Source organism: Perca flavescens, chromosome 7, assembly GCF_004354835.1.
Source record: "Perca flavescens isolate YP-PL-M2 chromosome 7, PFLA_1.0, whole genome shotgun sequence".
Lineage (NCBI taxonomy): Eukaryota > Metazoa > Chordata > Actinopteri > Perciformes > Percidae > Perca > Perca flavescens.
In genome coordinates this window covers 22,797,957-22,818,378 of record NC_041337.1, presented here as the reverse complement: position 1 = coordinate 22,818,378, position 20,422 = coordinate 22,797,957, and the positions used below count along the sequence as shown (strand labels likewise).

Sequence of the window (20,422 nt, the reverse complement as noted above, 5' to 3'; positions counted from 1 at the left end):
TGCATTTCCCAGAAGACCTTTAGAAAAAAAACAAGAGTGGGTGTGAACTTTACTGTAAAAAGACCAATTAAAAATAATCTAAGAACATCTTGTCTAGATTTTACTTAGTAAGATATACAATCTATTTTTGGGCTAGAGCTGACTAAAAACAAGAGTGAAAGGTGAAGCGGCTGTCACAATCAAATCCCAAGCATCTATGTTTCAAGAAGGAGATCAGTGGACGACAGGCACAGTCCAGAGCTGGGCGATATTGTAGGGTTGACTATTGGTGCTTTCACAACATATTTACACAATGAGATTTTAGATAAATAATCATTAATAATGCTGATTTAATGACTAAAGCCTGTATAAAGGCAAATAATAGAACAGCTAGAACAGTCATGGTGAGTTCAGAAAATGGCATCACTTTATTGTAATGCAGCCCTTAAAACCAGGAAAAGACAACACTCATTACAATATCCAAAATGGAAGATATATCGATATCGATTTATTATCGATATATTGCCCAACCCTAGCACCGTCTTCACTGCAAATATATATATATATAGAATAAAATGAAGGTAGAGCTAATGGAATGACAAAATAGAAAGAAAAAAAGGCTAAATAATCTGCAGGAAAATTCACATGTATTCATACAGAGGAAAGAGCGACATGCAATCAACCAGGAGAACAAGGGGCATATTATTTATTCATTTATATATATATATATATATATATATATATATATATATATATATATATATATATATATATACACATATACATACACATATTATATCTTCAGTAAGACAGTAATAATTATAACATTCATTACACTAAAAAGAGAATTAATCTTGTTTCCAGATCCTTTATCAAATATTTTAACCAGTGGTTACCTTTGTTTATTCCTCTTTCCCTTAATCACAAACATACATCAGAGTGGTTTTACTTGCTGGCTTTACAGATTCTTGTTGGTGGATAAAACAAACCCACCCCATCTACACTATACAATATCAAGCTTTATTATCAGTTTTCTTATGCAGGTGCAGAGCACAGTAATGATTGTGACAGCTGTTGTTGTCAGTTCAGAAAAACAGAAAGATCAAGAGTCACATCCCTTATTCATAACGCAACATCTTGTGGCTGCACTGCATTCTGGTCTATTTTCTGATACTGTCAGTGGAGAGACTGGTATATGGTCCTCTTCAACAATGGATTTCTCCCTGTGTGACTGTTGATGCAAAATAGAGACTCTAAAAGTAACTCTTTGAGTCTGATGTGCTGACACTGGATCCTGACAATTGCCGTTTGTATTTTAGATTGATGGACATCTATTTCCTGTCCTGTATCACTGTAGTTGTACTGGAGATATTGTGATGTGACATGATGCAATTTTGTGTACCTTTGGCTAGATATCTACAGTAATAGGAACAATACATGTATACCCTCTGATTAACAGACTGGATAACTATGTGCAAGCTACGTTGCTTTTAGCCCACAGAGCTAATGCGTACTAACTACTGTGGTCGAGGGTGATAAAATAAAATAGACAGGGCCTGTCTGTGTGGAGTTTGCATGTCCTCCTTATGTTCACGTAGGTTTCCTCTCACCACCAAAACATGTATATTGAATGATTAGATTAAATTCACTTTACAGAGATGGCCAGAAACAGCACACAGCTTTTGCTAGGTGAGAAGACCACCATGTCCTGTACAGTACAGTCTAAATATATTTTGTTTGCAGGTTTCTAGTTTACTAGCAAAGAACTAAACTATAGTGTCAGCCTCAGCTTGCGCATCCCATCAGTGTTTCTGTTGTCTGAGGGGTGGGGGATATGGGGAGACAGATAGGTGAGGAGGGGGTAGCTGTAATTCTGAATGGACAGCACTGCACTGGCAAGACAAGATTAGAATTGACAGCCTGATAACTGCGTCACTATCAAAACAGCAGAGAGAGAGAGAGAGAGAGAGAGAGAGAGAGAGAGAGTGTGAGGGAGGGAGAGAGAGACAGAGAGAGAGAAGAGGAATGGAGAGTGTGAGATGAGGAAAAGAGAGAGAGATTTGATGTAGAGAGAGCAGATAAAAGGTGGAGGGGAGGTGGAGTGATGCAGAGAGAAGAGGGTAGATAACAAAAAGGACGGGCACAGACGCAGAGACCGACAAAGTTTAAGAGACATGAAAATTAGACAATAAAACCAAGTTATAATATGGGAGAGTATAAAAGTGTTTGTCCAATAACAGCCTTCTGAACATATGCATCATCATCATCATCATCATCATCACCATCATTACATACTTACACTGAGTAGCAAAGTGGAGAGTTCTGCACGATATCGATTTTAAAAGGCCATAAAAACTAACATGAACTACTAAAAGGTGATGCACAGATACATAGCACAAAACTAAATCAAAACTGAATGCCATCCACTTCCAAAGTCTGAAACATTTCTTTGGATTCGAAGCCAAACAACTGTAAAATGGGAATATACACACTTGCTGTCAGTGTGTAGTACAGTTTTTGGTACAGAGTTAGTGTATCAACAGAGAATACATGATAAACCCATTTTTACATCCTAGTTTTTGCAGGGAAATGCTGTCTGAATGTGCACTGGCCTGAAGAATAAGCCAAAGTACAAGCACTACTCAGCAGCCGACTGTGATACAGAAGAGGCTCTTTACATCAATCAAAGAATGGTCATGAAATAATCTTTGATCAAATACGACTTGAAAAAAAAGACAGTAAAAGTAGTTTTAAAAGCGACTTTTTCAAAATGAAACCAAATTTAACATTTTCTCAGTATTTAACTGCCTAAATGTTGAACTTTGTAAAGTATGCTGTTAAGAGGCATGAAAGGAACTTATGACATGCATTATATTTTCAAATCAAAGTAACTTTATTTATCTGTTAGGAACCTAATTTGTGTAAAAACGTCAGTAAACATGAATCATGAATTTTGTTTTACCACTGTTTCTGTCTACCTGATGAATCCAAGTCAAATATGCACAGTATTTCTTTTATTAAGAGTGAATATTTACATTTGTAAAAACTAAAATTTGTAAATGTGATACTGTGGAATTAATGTCTTCAACAATTCAAGCACAGACCTCTCCGCACAAACATACTGGAGAGAAGCACAGCTTAGTGCAGCTGTTACAGACTCTAAGCCTTTGTGGGTTTATAAATAGATAAATGACAATGGTTAGAGAACCTGCAGTGAGGATAATGTAATTTCAAAATGCCATATATAACTTTTCTGCAATTTTCACCACTAGCTTTAACTCACAGCCTTAAAGAAAAAGTGAGTTGCTGAAGGTGTTGTGTAGTGCAACAAAAACATCAGGCAACAAAGTGATTGTGGCATACCGGTACCTCTTTTATGAGTGGCTACAAAGTCAGCAGGTTTACAAATGTAAAAGCATATTTGTCATCTGAATCATCCATCTAGTTGTTAGCTGCAGCTTGTGCAGATGCAGGCACTATACAGAAATGTATGATAAATGATGAATACTATCCAAAGTTTTTCCAACATCATGTATTTGAAAAGAATTACAACATGATGCAAGTCTACTTGGCTGTATGATCTGATGATTTTGGAGCGGAAGGGAATAAATACTGGAGTGGGTTTTGAGAAAGAGTAAGCAAGTCTTTGTTAAGTTTTCATAATTGGGGTAGGAGATCATGTGGGCTTACATTTGGGTTTTTATTACATGCATTCTGTTGTTTTTTAGATATCGGTTTTACCTTACATTTCAAAGTGCCCCTGTGTGTAATGCTGTCAAGATTGTGGCCTTACAAAATGTTGGCGGGCAGGATGAGAATGTAAACAAAGCTGTTTGAGATCTGAATGATCCAACTTTCTCTAAACTAAGACTGCCTGTAGACATCACAAATGGAACCCAAAATACAGGATGCTTGTTGAAATTGTTTCAATATTACAATGTGTGATAGTTAATTTAAAATACTTCATATCGTATACTACCTGCCAATTATTTTACAATCACCCATGTGTTAGTCTGTCTTTGTGTATTCCCATCATCTAGTTCACCATGAATGCTTGATGGATTAAAAAATGTCTTAAAATATATACTGTGCCTTACTCATCTGGAAGTGATTACAGCTCCATGTCAGACTGCCCATCTGTAAGCAATGAGCAGGACTGCATGTCAAAGCCGCCGCACAGATCTCTGAGTAGAACCAGGCACATATCCAGAGAGCAGCACTCATCAAATAAAAATATAGCCCAGCCCAAACAATAATGAACCGGAAGTTCAGATTCATGATCGTGATCTAAAAGACATGAAAGGACATCGTATAGACCTGATCCATAAAGAGCCCATTATGGAATTTGTATCCAGTTCTGGTACCATGCCATTACAAATATGCAAGCTCTTTATGATGTGGAGTATTTCATTAGTGTTTTTTAAACATGTGGGCTTGCATTACTGAGCTGGCAATGTGGATTTGATTTCAACCAATATTCCTTTTGCAGATATTTTAATTCAAACTCGAGCCCAGAGCATAGCTGAACTTAGCTGCATGATTTATCTGACTCTGTAAAATGACTGACAGCTCTGAGGAGCTCCTCCCTACAAGCTCTGCCTAACAGCACTGGACCTACTTAATAAGCCTAAATTGCAAAGTCGAGGCCCTTGTATTTGGTAATGTGGTGAAAACAGTGGCAAGTGCGAGCTAATTAGATTAACGGTAGTTTAACGAGCTGTTGGAGGGGCCCCTGCAGATTGGATTTTAATAAATAGTGGCAAAAGCATCTGCTATGCACTTCCTAGCTCTGCTGGTATCCTAATTGGCCCCAGTGGGTTGCTGTAGCTCAGCGCTACACAGTGCAATTTAGAAGGGGAAAAGGCAAAACGCTTTACTTCAGTCCAGGTAAGTCTGGGAAAAACACTAAAAAAGTATTTATTATTTTATGGCTTAACAGGCAATGGTTTATTAACATTAATACAGCAATAATACAATTTCTAAGACTTTTATTGCGCAGGAGAAGATAATATCTCAAAGTCCAATAAAACAGATTTGGACATATTCATCTTTTTCATTTGTTTTCAAGATGAAATGTTCCCATGATGAGGTCTTTGTAGAGGCAACCGCACAGAAAGGAAAAAAAAACAAAACAATTAATCAAACATGAATGAGCTACCACTGCAGGGTTATTTCCATAGCAACAGCCCGAGGGGACAACTTGAACCCTTTAATGTGAGCTGGTGATGTCTCTTTGTAAACATCTGTGCAGTGGGGGGGAGAAAGCCAATGAGAGAGCCTGGCAACAGAGGCATCACAGGGCAGCAACCTCTTGGTATCAATCGAAGTTTCCATTATCTAGTGTTGAAAGGACCTAAAAGTGTTCTGAAATATTGCATTCGGGAGCATTTGGAGTTGATAAGCATCTTTGTACTACTGCTGTTAAGTGTACAAAAACATTGAGGTAGTTTACAGTGAAGCTCGCATATGGTAAAAACAATATGCAAATTATCAGGAAAGAGCGATGTTTCAAAAAAGAAGTTAATTTTTGCAACAATGTTTTTTTTTGCTGCTTGAAGAATTTCTGAAGAACTGACATCAACATTTATGCAAATGCTATTTCTTGGTGTTATTTCTCTTAGATGAGACAACAAATCAAAGTCATAATCTCTCTCATACTCATGATTTATGTAACCTGCAACCAGTAGGCTCTTTTAGCCTCCAGTTGTGACCAACAGAAAGCTGTATGCAAGTGCACAAACAGTAAAATCAGGTATTATCAAGGGTTGCTTGTTGGTGGCCATAAAGGCTCTAGACTAATTGTCTGTCTTCATTGTCGACTGAAAATAGATGAGCTAAACTGGAGTAATGCATGAGCTAAGGAAGAAAAAAAGAGAAGCTCAGGATGTAACCTCATTGCAGTCCAAAAATGACTAGAGCAGCATTTACTAGGCAGTATAGAGTAAGTATACAGTAGCAGAATAGTAATTCAGCACACCACAATGGCATGTAAAAGGGAACAGCCTATAGCTCAAGTCAACAATCCCTTGTAATAACTTTCACTCAGTTCTTAGTTCTAAGTGCACAAAACGAAAATTCCAAAATTTCAGAAACAGCAAAACCATTCATTAAAAGCTCTAAAAAAAGATATGAACAGGGACTTTTTTGCTCCCCCTCTGTCCTGAAACAACTCATCGGTGACTGGGCAGTATGTGGAGCCTGACTGGCAGCACCACTGCTGCAGGTATCCGTAACCTTCTTACAAACACTATTGTCCCAAACCTCAGCAGTTCCTTGGGCGAGAGTAATGGCTTCTTTGCACTGGGCCGCACCATGCTATTGTAGAATCACAGAGCGGTTAATTGAAACAAATGACTCTAATAATGGGACATTATCCCCACAGGCTGGCTTTGTGGTGGGCCTAATTAGCGTTGCGGTAGTGGCGAGGAGGACGAGTCACCATGCTGATCCCTCAAAGGAAGCAGCTGAGGCCCCCTTTTAAGTGGGCAGTTCGTGATTCTCGATTGCAGCGTTTAAAGGGTGCCGGGCTTTTTCAAAACCAGCGTGGTAAATGTTTAGTGTCATGTTTAGTCGACCCCAAGTCCCTCCGAGGGTGAGTCCCGTTTTTGGTGTTAGGCGCTGTGCTGCCTTTCCTTTTCTGCTGTTAATCCCTTCCTGACTGAGCCAGCTGAAAAGGTTTGAGGATATACCAAATTTACTCATCAAGTTTGACCAAATTTGATTAGGGCTGCAACTTAAGATCACTTTCTTTATTGATGAAACTGTGGATTCTTTTTTTTTTCAATTAATCAATTAATAATGTGATCTACAAAATGTTTAAAAATAGTGACAAATGCACATTGGTTTCCCAAAGTTACAGTTAGTTTCAAATTGCTTTTTTTGACCAACCAAATGATTAAATTGTAAAGGTATTCAATTTAAAATCATATAAAACAAAAAAAAGTTCTTACATTTCGAAAGCTGGAATGAAAATAATATTTTGCATTTTTGTTTGATAAATGATTTAGATTTTCAACATAGTTGTTGATTATTATTCTGTTGACTGACTAATTGATTAATAAACTAATAGTTCTGATTATTGCCAACTCTTCACCCCATTGTCCTCTCGCATGTCATCACGTTCTCCTTTGGAGTGTCAATGGCCCGTAACTAATGTGACAACAGGAGATATTGTTTTCCAGATGTATTCTGATCACCACTGAAATCATTTTTGCCTTTCTTAATTGTTTACCCTTGTACAAGATGATCCCAGAAAGTCAGCTGTAATGCAATGTTCAAATCTCTGTGACCAAGCTGTTTTAAATATTCATTAGTCGTAACAGTCGCCTAAGGTTATTTGAATTAGTGGCATGAATATTCATGAACTGCAATGAATGTGCATTTGTTTTTAATGCTCAATCTGTTAATACTCCTCTTCATTACTTCACTCCGAAGGCTGCATAATAAGCTGTGCAAAACAAAGCTTTACTTTTTTAAAGCACAATTCTCTTTGGAAGCCTATTTGTTTCGGTTTAAATGAAGTGCCCTACCAATTATCTCGCTGTCATTTCTTTTGACAACTACAAGACACATTGTTCACCCCTGTTGTGGAGTGTAGCACTGAAGGGCATCTGTCTTTTTGTGAAATGAAAAGCCACAACAGAAAACATTTCTACTGTTACACAAAGTGATTTATCTGGGAACGTCACTGAGATGTCATATCTACCCCAGTGAAAGGCAGCAGAGCAAGCGGGTCATATGAGATATGTCTAAAACCTACACTGGAAAAAAATAAAAAAGATTGCTGTTTCAATTTAAAAAAAAAAACACAAGTAATCCAGCTGCCCTGAGCATGTGAAGTCAAGTCAAACTGCAATTTTCAGTGACATTTCTTTCTTTTAGATTAAGTTTATTTTAAGGCAGTTGTTCTAGATAGTAGGATAATAGGCCACTGGATTTCACTGTGAGTGCTGTATACACTGTGACTGCTTTCTTTATATTAACCCCTTTGCTTTCAGTGCATTTTCATTTCTATATATTATAACAAAATATCTGTCTAACTATGTCTACAATGTTTCACAACAGTGTACAATGTTGATAGGCTTACTTTGATCTTTTGAAGGCTTGATTGGGAATATTTAACTATTGCTGTGCTGTCAATAAACACAGCTGTCAATATTGCTTTTATGTTGCTGCATTAAAATAGTTATGGCCTTTTCCCCCTGCTGTCCCAAATGCCAAGTGATGCAAAATAAAATTCCTTTCACAGATTAAATAAAGTCAAGCTCACATAACCTTGTAGCAATCAGTGACTCTGAAAAAAAGAGTGATAATGGAAATAAAGGCAAACACAACACAGTGCTATATATGCACTGTGCACTAATAGCACAGACATGTACTTCAGTATTTAGAGTCTGGGTTGTTTTCCAAAGTTAAAGCCCACTAATATTTTCTATATTACCAATAAATCAATGTGTAATCTGAAAGGGGTCGCTCACAGTGATTTAACAAAACTGAACAAATTTTCCATCAGGAGTCATCTGACTGAATGTGTGACATAAACTTGTAAAACTGGCAGCTGCTTTTTTTGATGGCAGGGGCTTTCCTCCTCCCTAACCAGCCTCATTACACCGGTAATGAGACAGGGGTGCTCTGTTTCAATATTTAAACGGGCTAGCGCCCCTGAAGGCTCCATGTTGGGGTCGTTCTGTAACTCCTTCATGGCCCCTCATTACCGTCTGCTGGGGAGTGTCCCTCCTCTTTCATTTTTTTTCAAAGCGCTAGATCTTGTTTGCATCTCCCCCCAGCTTTAGCCTCAGTCAGACCTGAACGATCAGGGTGCTTGTTGAACATGAGACCCCTGGGTGCCACCTCTTCCCTGAGCACCGCGGTGGCAGAGGCGCTGACAGCTAAGGGTAAGACAGGGATTCTCCCTCCGCAATGAAAATTCACACGAAGGCATGTTACATTTCGCAGTATTCAATCATCCAAGACTTGGCCCTTTCTTTCTTGAGCTGACCGAGTAGGTCAGCGTTGTGGGGAGGAGTTCCCAGAATCTAAGAGCATTTCTGATTGACAGCTCTGTCTGTCTATAGCGCCGATGTTGCTCCTTTTGCTTGTTGGAGGCCTCGTGAATGGTGCAATTTCAAGTCTGAGAAATAGTTCAAAACTGGCAGTTAAGACTATTATGAACAACGTGCGACTGCAGCAGAAAGGATCAAACCTTACACCTGAACAAAGTGCTGGTTCTTCCAGTTGAAAATAAAAATAGAAAAAAACAAACCTCATGTACATCAAATGTTGCCTAATAGTTACTGCATGTATTTGACACCTGTTTTTTTTCCTATCTGCTACAAATCTTTTTGATTCACCAGCTAATATTTCTGTGGCCTGCGGAGTCATTATTAGATGGAAAAGAGGCGATTGTCAGACAGAATAAATTTAGCTGGAGAAAACAGGGCTCTTGCAGAGACATGCTGTTCTGTATGCCAGAAATCATGAGGTTATTATATAGTCAGCTCTAAATGAGCAAAAATTACAGACTTTAAAGCCAACAGGACGAACTGATGCAAAATTTTGTTTGTACAGTATGCAGCGTGAAGATAATGGTCAATCCACTGCTCTCACTGCTGGAATGATTTAACTGTGTTTGCTGTAGGATCGATGTGCGCTGAAAAAGAGAATCCCAAAGCAGGAGAAGTTTACAGAGCTTTAGCCTCGGGCTAAATGTTGTACAAAAACCAGCAACAACATCCCTTGAGATGAAGCGTATCTGTTGCTCCAGCTGAGCTCGTACTTGTAGGAGGTTTATATGTGCTCTGAAGGATAGCTTTTATTGAAGAGGAGTGTATCCTTAAGGTAACAATGCGGACTTTTTATTTGCTTCTCCAGCCACGGTGAAAGAAGACTGTTGAACGATTAGCGTTTTGGTTATCCAGCTATCTTCTCCAATTCTGTAGGTTTACCGAAAGGCTTTTGTTAATACAATACAATACAACAAAGGTAAAGACTTGTCCCTTCATTTCCGTCCCCAGCTTCACTGAGAGCCTGTTTCCATCCACCCTGATTATTCTTTAAGCATTCAGCAGGCATAAATGTAATCTTCCTTATTATACCTTTATCAGTATGAAATTAAGGTTAATTGACTTTGTTGGGGTAACATCAAATAAAACATCCCTAATGGAACCAAAATGAAAAATAACCTCATCTTCAATTGCTTTAAAATATTTCTCAATATACAGCCTACTTTTCTATTCCGCAGCCTCAGAAATAAGCTCCTCTTGTCCCAGGAGATAATAAATGAATTGAATCCCCCCACTCCAACCCCCACCAACCCCCTCCTTCTTCCTTATCGGTCATCTATTTTTCCCGAGTAAGCTATTACTTGCTGGGGTTGCTAGGCAACAAGAAATATTAATAGCAGCTATTATTAGCCAGGCTCTGCTAGAGTAGTACTAAAATGTGGAAGTGGGAAACATGAATGTGTTACATAAATCTCTGGACCTTTCACAGTGTGTGCAAGTCTCTGTTTGAGCAGTGATTTATTGCAATGACGGTTCATTTATGAGAAAAGGGGGTGTGAAATAAGAAAATGGAACATTACCCTGAAGGGCTATTTGAAAATAAATAATTGCAAAGGTGAAACAAAAGCTGTTTTAGAAGCAGGCACTCCCTCTCTGTTTCCTTCTAAAATACTATAGGCCAAAAAGGGCTGCTTTGTTACACATTAGTATAAACCTCATAAATATTATAATAATAATAATAATAATAAATACTGCATACATGCATCCAGTTTATATGTTGTTATCATCTAAAATCAACTTATCAAAATGATTTCATAGGTTTCGTCAAACCAGCCACTGACACTAAAAAGCAGATCTTCTGAAAATTTTCGAGTCCACATCATCTTTCTCTTGCACCAAGCATATTCAGCACACCAATGGATTGTGACCTAATCCTGAAGACTGGCTTTAATGGAGGCCTTAGCTACCACCCATGGAAAAAAAATGGAGATTGCAACTTATGCAGTTTGATTCTGAAAATCACATAAGACCTGATTAACAGAGGGTAAATGCCGCGGATGCTCACATTAAAGCATAAATATTCATGATGGAGGGCAAAGAGAAAAAAGTCATATTTATGTCAGATGAAAGTATATAATATTGAATAATTCACCACACAGGCCATCTATTATTTATCTGGTTCGATCCTATGATTAAAGCATTCGAATATGTTCGCCAGGGGTGTTTACATGTTCAGTCTGAAGCATGTTTAACACAAGAAAAAGTCCCTTTACTGGAGGGGGAGTGGGGGTCCTCAGCATCCTTTTGAAAAGAAAAAGCAGCTGACAAGGGATATCCCCTCTCCTCGTCAAGATTTTCTGTTCAAATCCTGCCCCCTATCCCCCGCACACCCATGCCTCCCCGTTCCTTTTTTGCTTTGCCGATCATAACGCATGAAAATGTGCAGTGCTGAGTTTCTTGCTCCCTTTCTTGCCTCACTTTAAGGCAATGAAATCTTTGAGATGTGCAGCTGAATAGATATTAAAGGAGCTGTGATGCAAAGGTCTGGCAGTTAAGGAGGCAGCAGCTCTCGGTATTTATAAATGTTGCATATGTAGACTCAGACCTTGCTCAGATTGCACTGTGTCAGCTTCCTCGGCTTCTAAACGAGCTAATTAGCACTCTAATAGAAGAACAATTTGCTATTATGAAAAAATAATGGGACACTATTGAGAGAGGCACACAGAAGAATTTGACATTTTACTGTTTCATTGGTTCATTGCTGTTTGTACTGTACATGTTTATAGATTCAATGGAGTATCATAAGAACTGAAATTTCAATGACACAAACATGTAGAACCCTTCAGACCCTTGCTGGCTGACTTGCAGCCCTCAGACCATGGAGACTAATAGCGCACCAAAGCGCTTGACTTGAACGATCACAAAGGGCCGCAGCTAAAAGGGGACAGACAAAAAAAAAGGTGTACTCACCGAGTGCATAGGCCCCGTGAGGAGGTGGGTGTCCTGACCCAGCATGTTGGACATCATGAGGGCAGGCAGCTCAGGGTAGGAGTAGGTGTTGAGCAGGCCGTTGTGAGGCAGAGAGTGGAAGGGGTAACCTGACTCGTGCTCCATGAGGTGCAGCAGAGAGGGGTCGGCATGGTTGGGGGGTGTGATGGGGGGGATCTCGTAGTCTTCATCCCCAGCTCCTCCTCCTCCGCCACTGCTGCCTCTGCCCTGACCGGAGTAGTTCTGGATAGGCAGAGAAAATATTTTCTTAGAAGAGGATTAAACTGCAACACAGCAAACTTTACTCATTTAGCTACGACTGCTGCATTTTCAGGGCTGCAAGTAGAGATGGCCCGACGCCATTTTTTGCTTCCCGATACCGATTCTGATACCTGAACTTGCGTATCGGCTGATACCGAGTACCGATCCGATACCAGTGTGTCATATATTTTTTTGTTTTAAATTATGTTTTAACAACTGTATACTACTATCCCTGTATGGATGTGATATTATTTCTATCTTTGTTGTTGGTCTAGCTCAAGTTAAACTCTTTTTGAAACATGAACAAACACAAACAATGAATGCCACAGAACTTTCTTTGCATAAACTCCAGTACTTCCCGATACGGATACCAGCGTTTTAGGCAGTATCGGAGCCGATACTGGTATCGGTATCGGAACATCTCTAGGTGCAAGAGAATAATTTGTTCCGAATGTAGGAAAATGCCAGGACAGATCTCAGATAGACTTTCATATGTATGGGAAAAACAGTAATTTGTATATCTTTGGAAGGTGGGAGGAAGCACACAGAGGAAGATCCCCATGAACACAACATGACAACATAAGAACATTGTACCTGAATCTCAAAACACTGCCACATTTAGTTACAAAACATATAAAGTAGGGGGCTTGTTTCAAAACTAAGAAAAACATGCCCACCAGACAACCATACTGCTATTCAACCCTATAACGGCAAACTGAAGTTCAGGAACAATGCAGGAGAAAAACTGCTAACAAAGGATGTTCCAGAGTAATTCAAAAGCTTCATCATATGCTTTTAAATGCACCTGTTGCACTTTTTTGTTCAGATTGGTGTTTGCACCAGACATTGAACTGCAGAATTCAATTCAGGCTGTTTTTCTGAAAATAAAAATAATTGGAAATGCAAATGCAAAAAAAACTGAATTAATTCAACACAAACATACACAGCAAATTAATTAGAGTTAGACAACAACAGCTGCTGTACAGAATAATTTGCTTCAGAAATCTTGACAGCTTTAAAGCAACAAACTGTCAGCTTGCACGCCTTTAAAATACAGTTAATCAAATTCATTATGTGGAAAAAAAAACATTGACAATCACTTAGTGGCTATTTTATAATCTCGTAATTACAATGCCAATCATATATTTTTAGAAACAGAAAAACGAGACTAAACAGACCTCACTTTCCTCATTACGAAATGTATCTAGTATATCCAAATGACCTACAACAGGTAAAACAGCACAGATTTTAGGGTACTAATAAGGTGATACATGAGCGGAGCCAGTGCTTGTCTTTTCCGGGGCATATCTTGGCATAATATTGCGCTGAGAAATATGGTTTTGTGCTCTCAAAAAGCATACTGAGGGTATTCACTAGGGAATGAAAAGCAATTTTGTCAGAGGCAATCTGATGCCAACTCCCCTTTATAATGACTGAAGAAAATTAATCATCACAAATAATATTCCAGTGTCAGCCATTCAAGAGCTTTTTAATAGAATTTTTATTATTCATGTCTCGTGGTACACATCAACTAGTCCGTTCTGCAACATTTCAGGAATCAATTCAATATCATCTTCGTGTAGGCTGTCATCTCGCCTGCCAGTGCAGCAATTCATCTTGCAAACAAATACTTCTAGCAAACGAATGGCAAGAAACGTCAAGGAACAGTTACAATGTCCCCACTAGCAGAACTGGTGCTTGAAGATAGGATAAAAGTCTCATAATGTGCACTATCATTAGGGAGAAAATAATAATAATAAAAGGTTTTGCTATCAGGGGGTGATGTGCTGTTTTCTCTTCCCATAACACTCACTCTTGGTGCTTGCTCAGAAATATTATCACTGACAATTCCTTTTCCCACGATAAAGGTTTTGCAAATGTGTCTTCGTTGTCTAACACAATTCTTATTGTTGTTTGTTACTATTGTTAACAAGCATATGCGCTAGGTTTAATTCAATAAATAAACAATTAACTATTCTCATTGGTTTGTACCTCTGAAGCAAATATTTTGGAACAAATGAGCATATTTGCTGCTTCTCTTAGTCGATAATAAACTGAATATCTAATATCTTTAACAACATATTTAAAAAAGGTCACCTTGGACTCTGAGAAACTGTGGAAGTGAGTTGTTTTACTATTTATAAACCAAGAGATTAATACATGTGTTAAGAAAATAATCATCAGATTCATCATTGAATTGAAAATTTTGTCTTCCTGTCTAAATGAAAAAAAATACATGGTTTTCCATTGCCTTTCAAAACAGCACATGAGCATTTTCCGATCTGATACACCATTACAAAAATATCACTCGTATGACTGTTATCTCATCTTCCAGCAGCACCATGGTAAAGGTTTGGTTAGGCTTGAAAAAAATAGTACTTGGTAAAGGTTAGGGGAACGATCATTGTCATAGTTAGAGGAAATGTTGTAATTTACATGAACACTAAGGGTCTTTGTCAGGATTTTGAGCTATTTGAACTAATGCAGCTGTTTTTTTTTGCAAGGTTTACCTTTGCAGGACTCTGAAAACTCTTAAAATTCAAGTCTTTGGTTGAACTTCTTACAGCTTATTGACATATGCACGTATAGGATAGGTACTGCCTCTCTATGAAGGCTCACAAGACAAAACGGGTAGGAACTCCAGCTAGGAAGATCGACTGTGGGGTACAAGCCTCTGTAACAAAGAGGGAAATGAAAGAGGACAGGCTTGTTTGAGTAATTTAACATTTTGACTTATGTATCAAGATTTAAATGCTGTCAGAGGCTATTTTATTGCTGTGCCTTCCATCGCTTTGGTGAATTTTTCTTTTTCTTTACAGCTTCTAATGATGCCCTTGGAGATAAGACACGGGACAAGGACATCACAAGTTTAATATTTTCAAACATAGATAAATAATTCATAAATATACTGTCTTTCAGGACATGGAGCAGAGTGGATAAAAGAGAGAGGGGTCAGAAAGCAGCGTCAAATGTTGATTCAGCCTTCTCTAACCTTCACCTCCCCCCTCCCCTTCAGAGGTGAAATTTAAGCAAATCCGTCATTTTTCTGGACAAGGACGTTACATTGGGCCTTTGAAAAATCTACAAATCAATTCTTTCCTTATTTCCTTTCCGTAACTTCAACATAATAGCGCCAAGCTTCTTTTGTACATCAGTTGTGATTCGACATCAAAACAGCATATTGCTTTAACATAGTTTATAGATGTGAGATGCTGCTCCGAGGCATATTGACTATCATCTCACATAAAGCAGAGTCTGGGTCTTAAGAGAAAAAAAGGAGTGAGACTATTCACCCCATGGGAATAGCAAAAACATTCAATAAAACTGATTTTAAGAAGAATCTGAAGCATACTTTTAACTATACTCACTGTTTGCTTTGAACCTTAGTTAAAAACTAAACTAAACTAATGACATTCAGTCCTTCACAACTTACTCCAGTGCTTAATTAATGCATAAGAGATGACAGAGAACGTATTTTTTCTTGCTTTGAAAGGTAGCCACGGCCGTAAGTAGGTAGCAGGTAACCATTATTACAATATTTCATGAGATGAATGTGAAGATTTTTCATCAAGTTCAAAATGGGCACTGCCAAGGTGCCCTTGAGCAAGTCACCGAACCCCTAACTGCTTGCGGCACTCATCTCAGGGAGCAGCCCCCTCACTCTGACATCTTTCCATTAGTGCATGTATAGGTCCTTTGCATGTGTGTGTGTGTGTATTTCAGGCCTGTGTGTAATGTGTGTACCAAGCAGTGTGAAAAATATAAATTTCCCCTTGCGGGATAAATAAAGGCATGTCTTCTTCTACTAAATTAAGCATTTAAAAGCGACACCAGTGCTTGGATTCTTAGAATTGTGTTACTTATTTTTTATTTATCTGAAACTGCAGGATTTATTTTGTAAATGCATTACATTTTATTAGATCAATGTAAAGGTAGCTGAAAATCTTGCTCTTGCTGATGTAGAAGTGTATTCCAGGGCGTGTCAGTACACTGTGACAACACGGTTGGGTGTGGCTACAGGTGCAACAGAGCACACTTCTGACCACACCGAAGACCCACCCAGAAGTGCAACAGAGTTTATGTCAACCAGAGAGGGGTGTAAAACACTGCTTTTCAGCCTGGTGTTAAGATACTTTTGGAGACAACATAACAATTTATACCTGTTTATTTATTTATACCTGTTTGGGTACAAAAAGTCAGGTACCACGCAAAGATACCGAGTCATATAGTTTCTAGTCCTCTCCCTTGCATGTGAGCCTTCTCCTGGTTTCTAACCATCTCTCACCTAGCATGTTAACATCCTTATGGCATACTAAATTCACAAAAGATTGGGGTACATGCTGTAGCAATTGTTAGCCAGGCAAAGCTACAGTAACAGCTACAATTTCACCTTGACATGTAAGCTTGTAGGTTGAAAACTCACTGCGATCAAACAGCTCCACCTTGTCAAGTTATCTTTAGTAATTAAGTTATCTTAAGTGGAAACAAATTAATCAGCTCAGCTAAAAGTTTTTCGACAGAAACGGCTGGGAAAATGAGATGAAGTCATTAGCTTGGTGATTCGTGGCCTATGAGGTGTTTAGTGAAATACAGCTCATCTGGGAACAATGATGTGTTCATCAAAGGGAGCAGAATGAAAATGTTGCACAGTACACCAGAGAGCCTGTCATGGCTGATAGGGGGCAAATTGCCCAAAGACAAGAGCTGTCTGTCTTTGATGGACTTTGTTATTACAGCTTCAGTGACTGACATCCTCAAAGTGTTTTCCTGTAATACGATGCAGTTTGAAAAATAACTAATCAGAAGAAAACCACTCTTTTTTTGTGTCATAAAACCGTATAACTTTGAATGAGTGTACAGTGTCCTATGGAAAGTCATCCAGCCATATGCTACTTTGTGAAAAAAGTGACAGCATGATTTTACCGACAAACAACAGCTGGCCATGCATACATAAAGGTCCTCTCATCCACTCTGTGTATTCCAGATAGACGGATGGCATCAGTAAATCTTTAAAGCATCTTATGGGGAATTTCAAAATTCACCTTCAAAGATCAACCATGCAGAGATGAGAAAGGGCAGAAATGAAACTCATCATCAGCGGGTGTTGAACATTGCTAAGGTGTGCTACACAAGTGACCATTACAGTGGCGGTCTGCAGGGTCCACAAAGGCTATCTTACCTGGCTTTGAAACGACAAGGAACTCCATTTGGGTGATGTATCAAGGGAAGCAGACAGAGTAGTACAATAGAAGGAGAATGGAACAGTAGACCCACCGTGCTGACTGACAGCAAGACAGAACTGGGATAAGTGAAGTGTGCAGGGGGGGGGGGGGGAGACCATGACCGATAGTAGCTCAGGGTCAGCGTCCGTTACTAAAGGTGGGCTGTGTTGTGCTTCAACCAATGGCAAAGGAGTAAGCTAACCTCTTCCATGCTCCCCCACGCACTGGTAATCCTCTCAAATGTCACATGAAAATGGATCTCATTTAGGTGGGTAAAAAGGATCTGACTCTCCATTGCAGATGTGGGTGGACCTGTGCTGGATTGTACCTGAACTCTAAAAACATAGCCGCAAAGGAAGTATTTTGAAAAAAAGGTGTGGAAAAATGGCCAAGTGCTGCACATTTATGTCAGTTCAATTTCTTTTTCAAACTCACAGTTATAGATCAAAGATGAAGGGTGAAAAAATATCTCTGATCTTTTTACCAGAACAGAAATAAATAGAAAGTTCTTTAATGTTTGGACCAAAGGCTGTGTTTTTCTTCTTTTTTTTGGCAAAGGGGGACAATACTGTGGTTCCAGACACATTTCCTATTCTTATTCATTAGAGAGAATCGAATAAATAAATAAAATATGTTGTGTTGTAGTCACTCATCCCCCCCAAGGGAACATGGAAGCCCCAGTAATCACATATGGCACAATAGCTCTCCCATAATCCCCTTTATTTTTATTTTCATGATGTCACTCTCTTTAAGCCCCTTGCTTTATGAGTCGCAAACGGAGTGGTGAGGGGAGGAGAGGAGGAGCGAAGAGGAGAGGAAAAAGCAAGGGAGGGGTGAAAACAAATGATGTGGATCCCTCATTGTTCTTTCTCTATGCCCTCATTCCAGTCAGGGTAATAAGAGAACATTGTGATTTACTGTCAGTGAAGCGCAAGAGTGCATCAGAGAGAATCCACAGCGGCAGGGGCCATTAAAATAGATTTAACTTCCCACAGTATTAGGCCAGATGTCTACACTTCTATTATATTTCAATCAGCCATGACCTTGGTCTCTATATGAAGAGAAAGATCACTGGGAGAGAGGGAAAGAGAGAGTGAAAATACACGCAGAAAACCAATAGAAATATCATACTACTTAGTCCCACTAAATCCATCTACTCTACTGTGCAGCAAATACAGAGAGAAGCTGGGACAGAAATAGAGCCAAGGTTTCAAGTTCTCTTAAAAGAGTGTATGAATCATTGAGTGCACTCTCGCTGCTGATAAATTGCTGTTTTTTTCTTTGTTTGTTTTTTTTTTTTTTTTTGGGGTTGCTTTGCTGCGGGGTATGCATTTGAGGATGGACCAAGGGAGCACGCCCAAAAAGAGTGGGACAGTGGGTCGTTTTAATGTCCTTTAAAACCTCAGATTCTTCGAACAAGGGACATATTATCCACCACGGATGCCTCGCGTTGAACATTTCCCTGTAATATTTTTTCCTCCTGCTGTTTACTCACTAATATCTCTCTATTCTCAATACATCTTTCATTAAATTACTAAATTAAATTACTTTTCATAAAATCCTTACTCAGCCGCAGAGTAAGGATTTCCATCCATTTCAGCTCCATGGAAGCTGAGCAGAGGTCACAGCATGTTTTATTTCAGAGGCTAATGGTAATTGGACTTATTGGCTGATATGGACTGACCTACATAAAGAACTACCAATCCCTGGTTACAACTGTAACTTACAATCCCTCCTAGCATGGGTGTGTCAGTTGTGATGTTCCTGTGATGTTCCTCCAGCATTGTTTTCAGATATACATGCCCCAGTGTTGGTTTAGAGCCGAAAACTGTTTTCAGCCTGAATTCATGCTACTGAAATTGTACGCTCTCTTGAAATTTAAATACACACCGTACAATATGTATCTGTACTTGATTCTCGCGACCTTGCCAGCGGCTCCGTACAGGCTCAAAGAGGGAGTGAGATATGTGTTGGTGTTTTCAGACCCTCAATTTTCATTTTTCATCCTTTGTCTCAAATGTCCCCCAACGTTTTCTTGCAGGGGATAGAAGATAGAAAGAGAAACACTTTTACTTGTGTTGCAGTTGTGGTGGTGGGGGTATAATGGTGCACTGTGAGTCACTGTTAAGTAACGGTGCCTTTTCACATCAGCATCGCCCACATTGGGTGTGCGGTGCCAGGGTGTACTGAGGTGTCTCTGCCTCAGAGAGAGAGAGGGAGAGAATGAAAGAGTGAGGAAAGGTGTGAAATAAGGGGGACATTATCATGTCAACTGTTTGTAAAGAATTATCATTTCTTTTTCAGATTTTAAATACCTAGACATTTGGGGAAAGTATTATTTTACCACCTTCATATCTGTACACGTATTATTACAGCCAGCAGCTGGTTAGCTTAGCTTTAACAAACAAGATATAACGTATTAATTAGTGGGCTTCAGAGTTGTTGGTAAGCAGATTTTTTTTAACCAAGGATAGAGCCAGGCTAGCTGTTACCCCCTTGCCAGTTTGTAATCTAAGCTAAACTAACCATATTGAACAGGCAGACATTTCCCAAAATATTGAACTACTCCTTTAAATATTTTTCACGTCATCCAAATGCGATAACAATAACTACACAGTTCATTTTGTAATTAATTTAATCATTGTTGATTTAATTGATACCACTTTTATGTCTGCAAATATGAAGCTACAACCAGGTTAGCTTAGCACAATGACTGGAAACAAGGGCAACCTCTTAGCCTTGCTCTGCCCAAAGCTAAATTATTGGTGGTGGATTATAAAGCTAAATAATAGCTATATTATTGAATTATTAACAAGTTCTATCTTGTTTGTTTAATCTGTGTAGTTGTGATTTCATGGGCGGTTATGTGTCAGACTATTTCTGATTCCAGTCTCTATGCTAAGCCACACTAACTACCTGTTGGATTCAGCTTCATATTTACCGTACAGACATTAGAGTGGTATCAATCAA

At 38.9% G+C, this 20,422-nt stretch overlaps 1 protein-coding gene across 2 annotated transcripts in view; it reads right to left on the bottom strand.

The window, feature by feature from the left end:
* Positions 1 to 20,422, bottom strand: part of LOC114558855 (thymocyte selection-associated high mobility group box protein TOX) — an 81,626-nt gene that overhangs the window by 12,138 nt on the left and 49,066 nt on the right. For both annotated transcript variants that reach the window (XM_028583122.1, XM_028583123.1), the window contains one exon: positions 11,952 to 12,212. In XM_028583122.1, the coding sequence (XP_028438923.1) occupies positions 11,952 to 12,212 (261 nt within the window). The remainder of the gene's footprint in view (positions 1 to 11,951; positions 12,213 to 20,422) is intronic.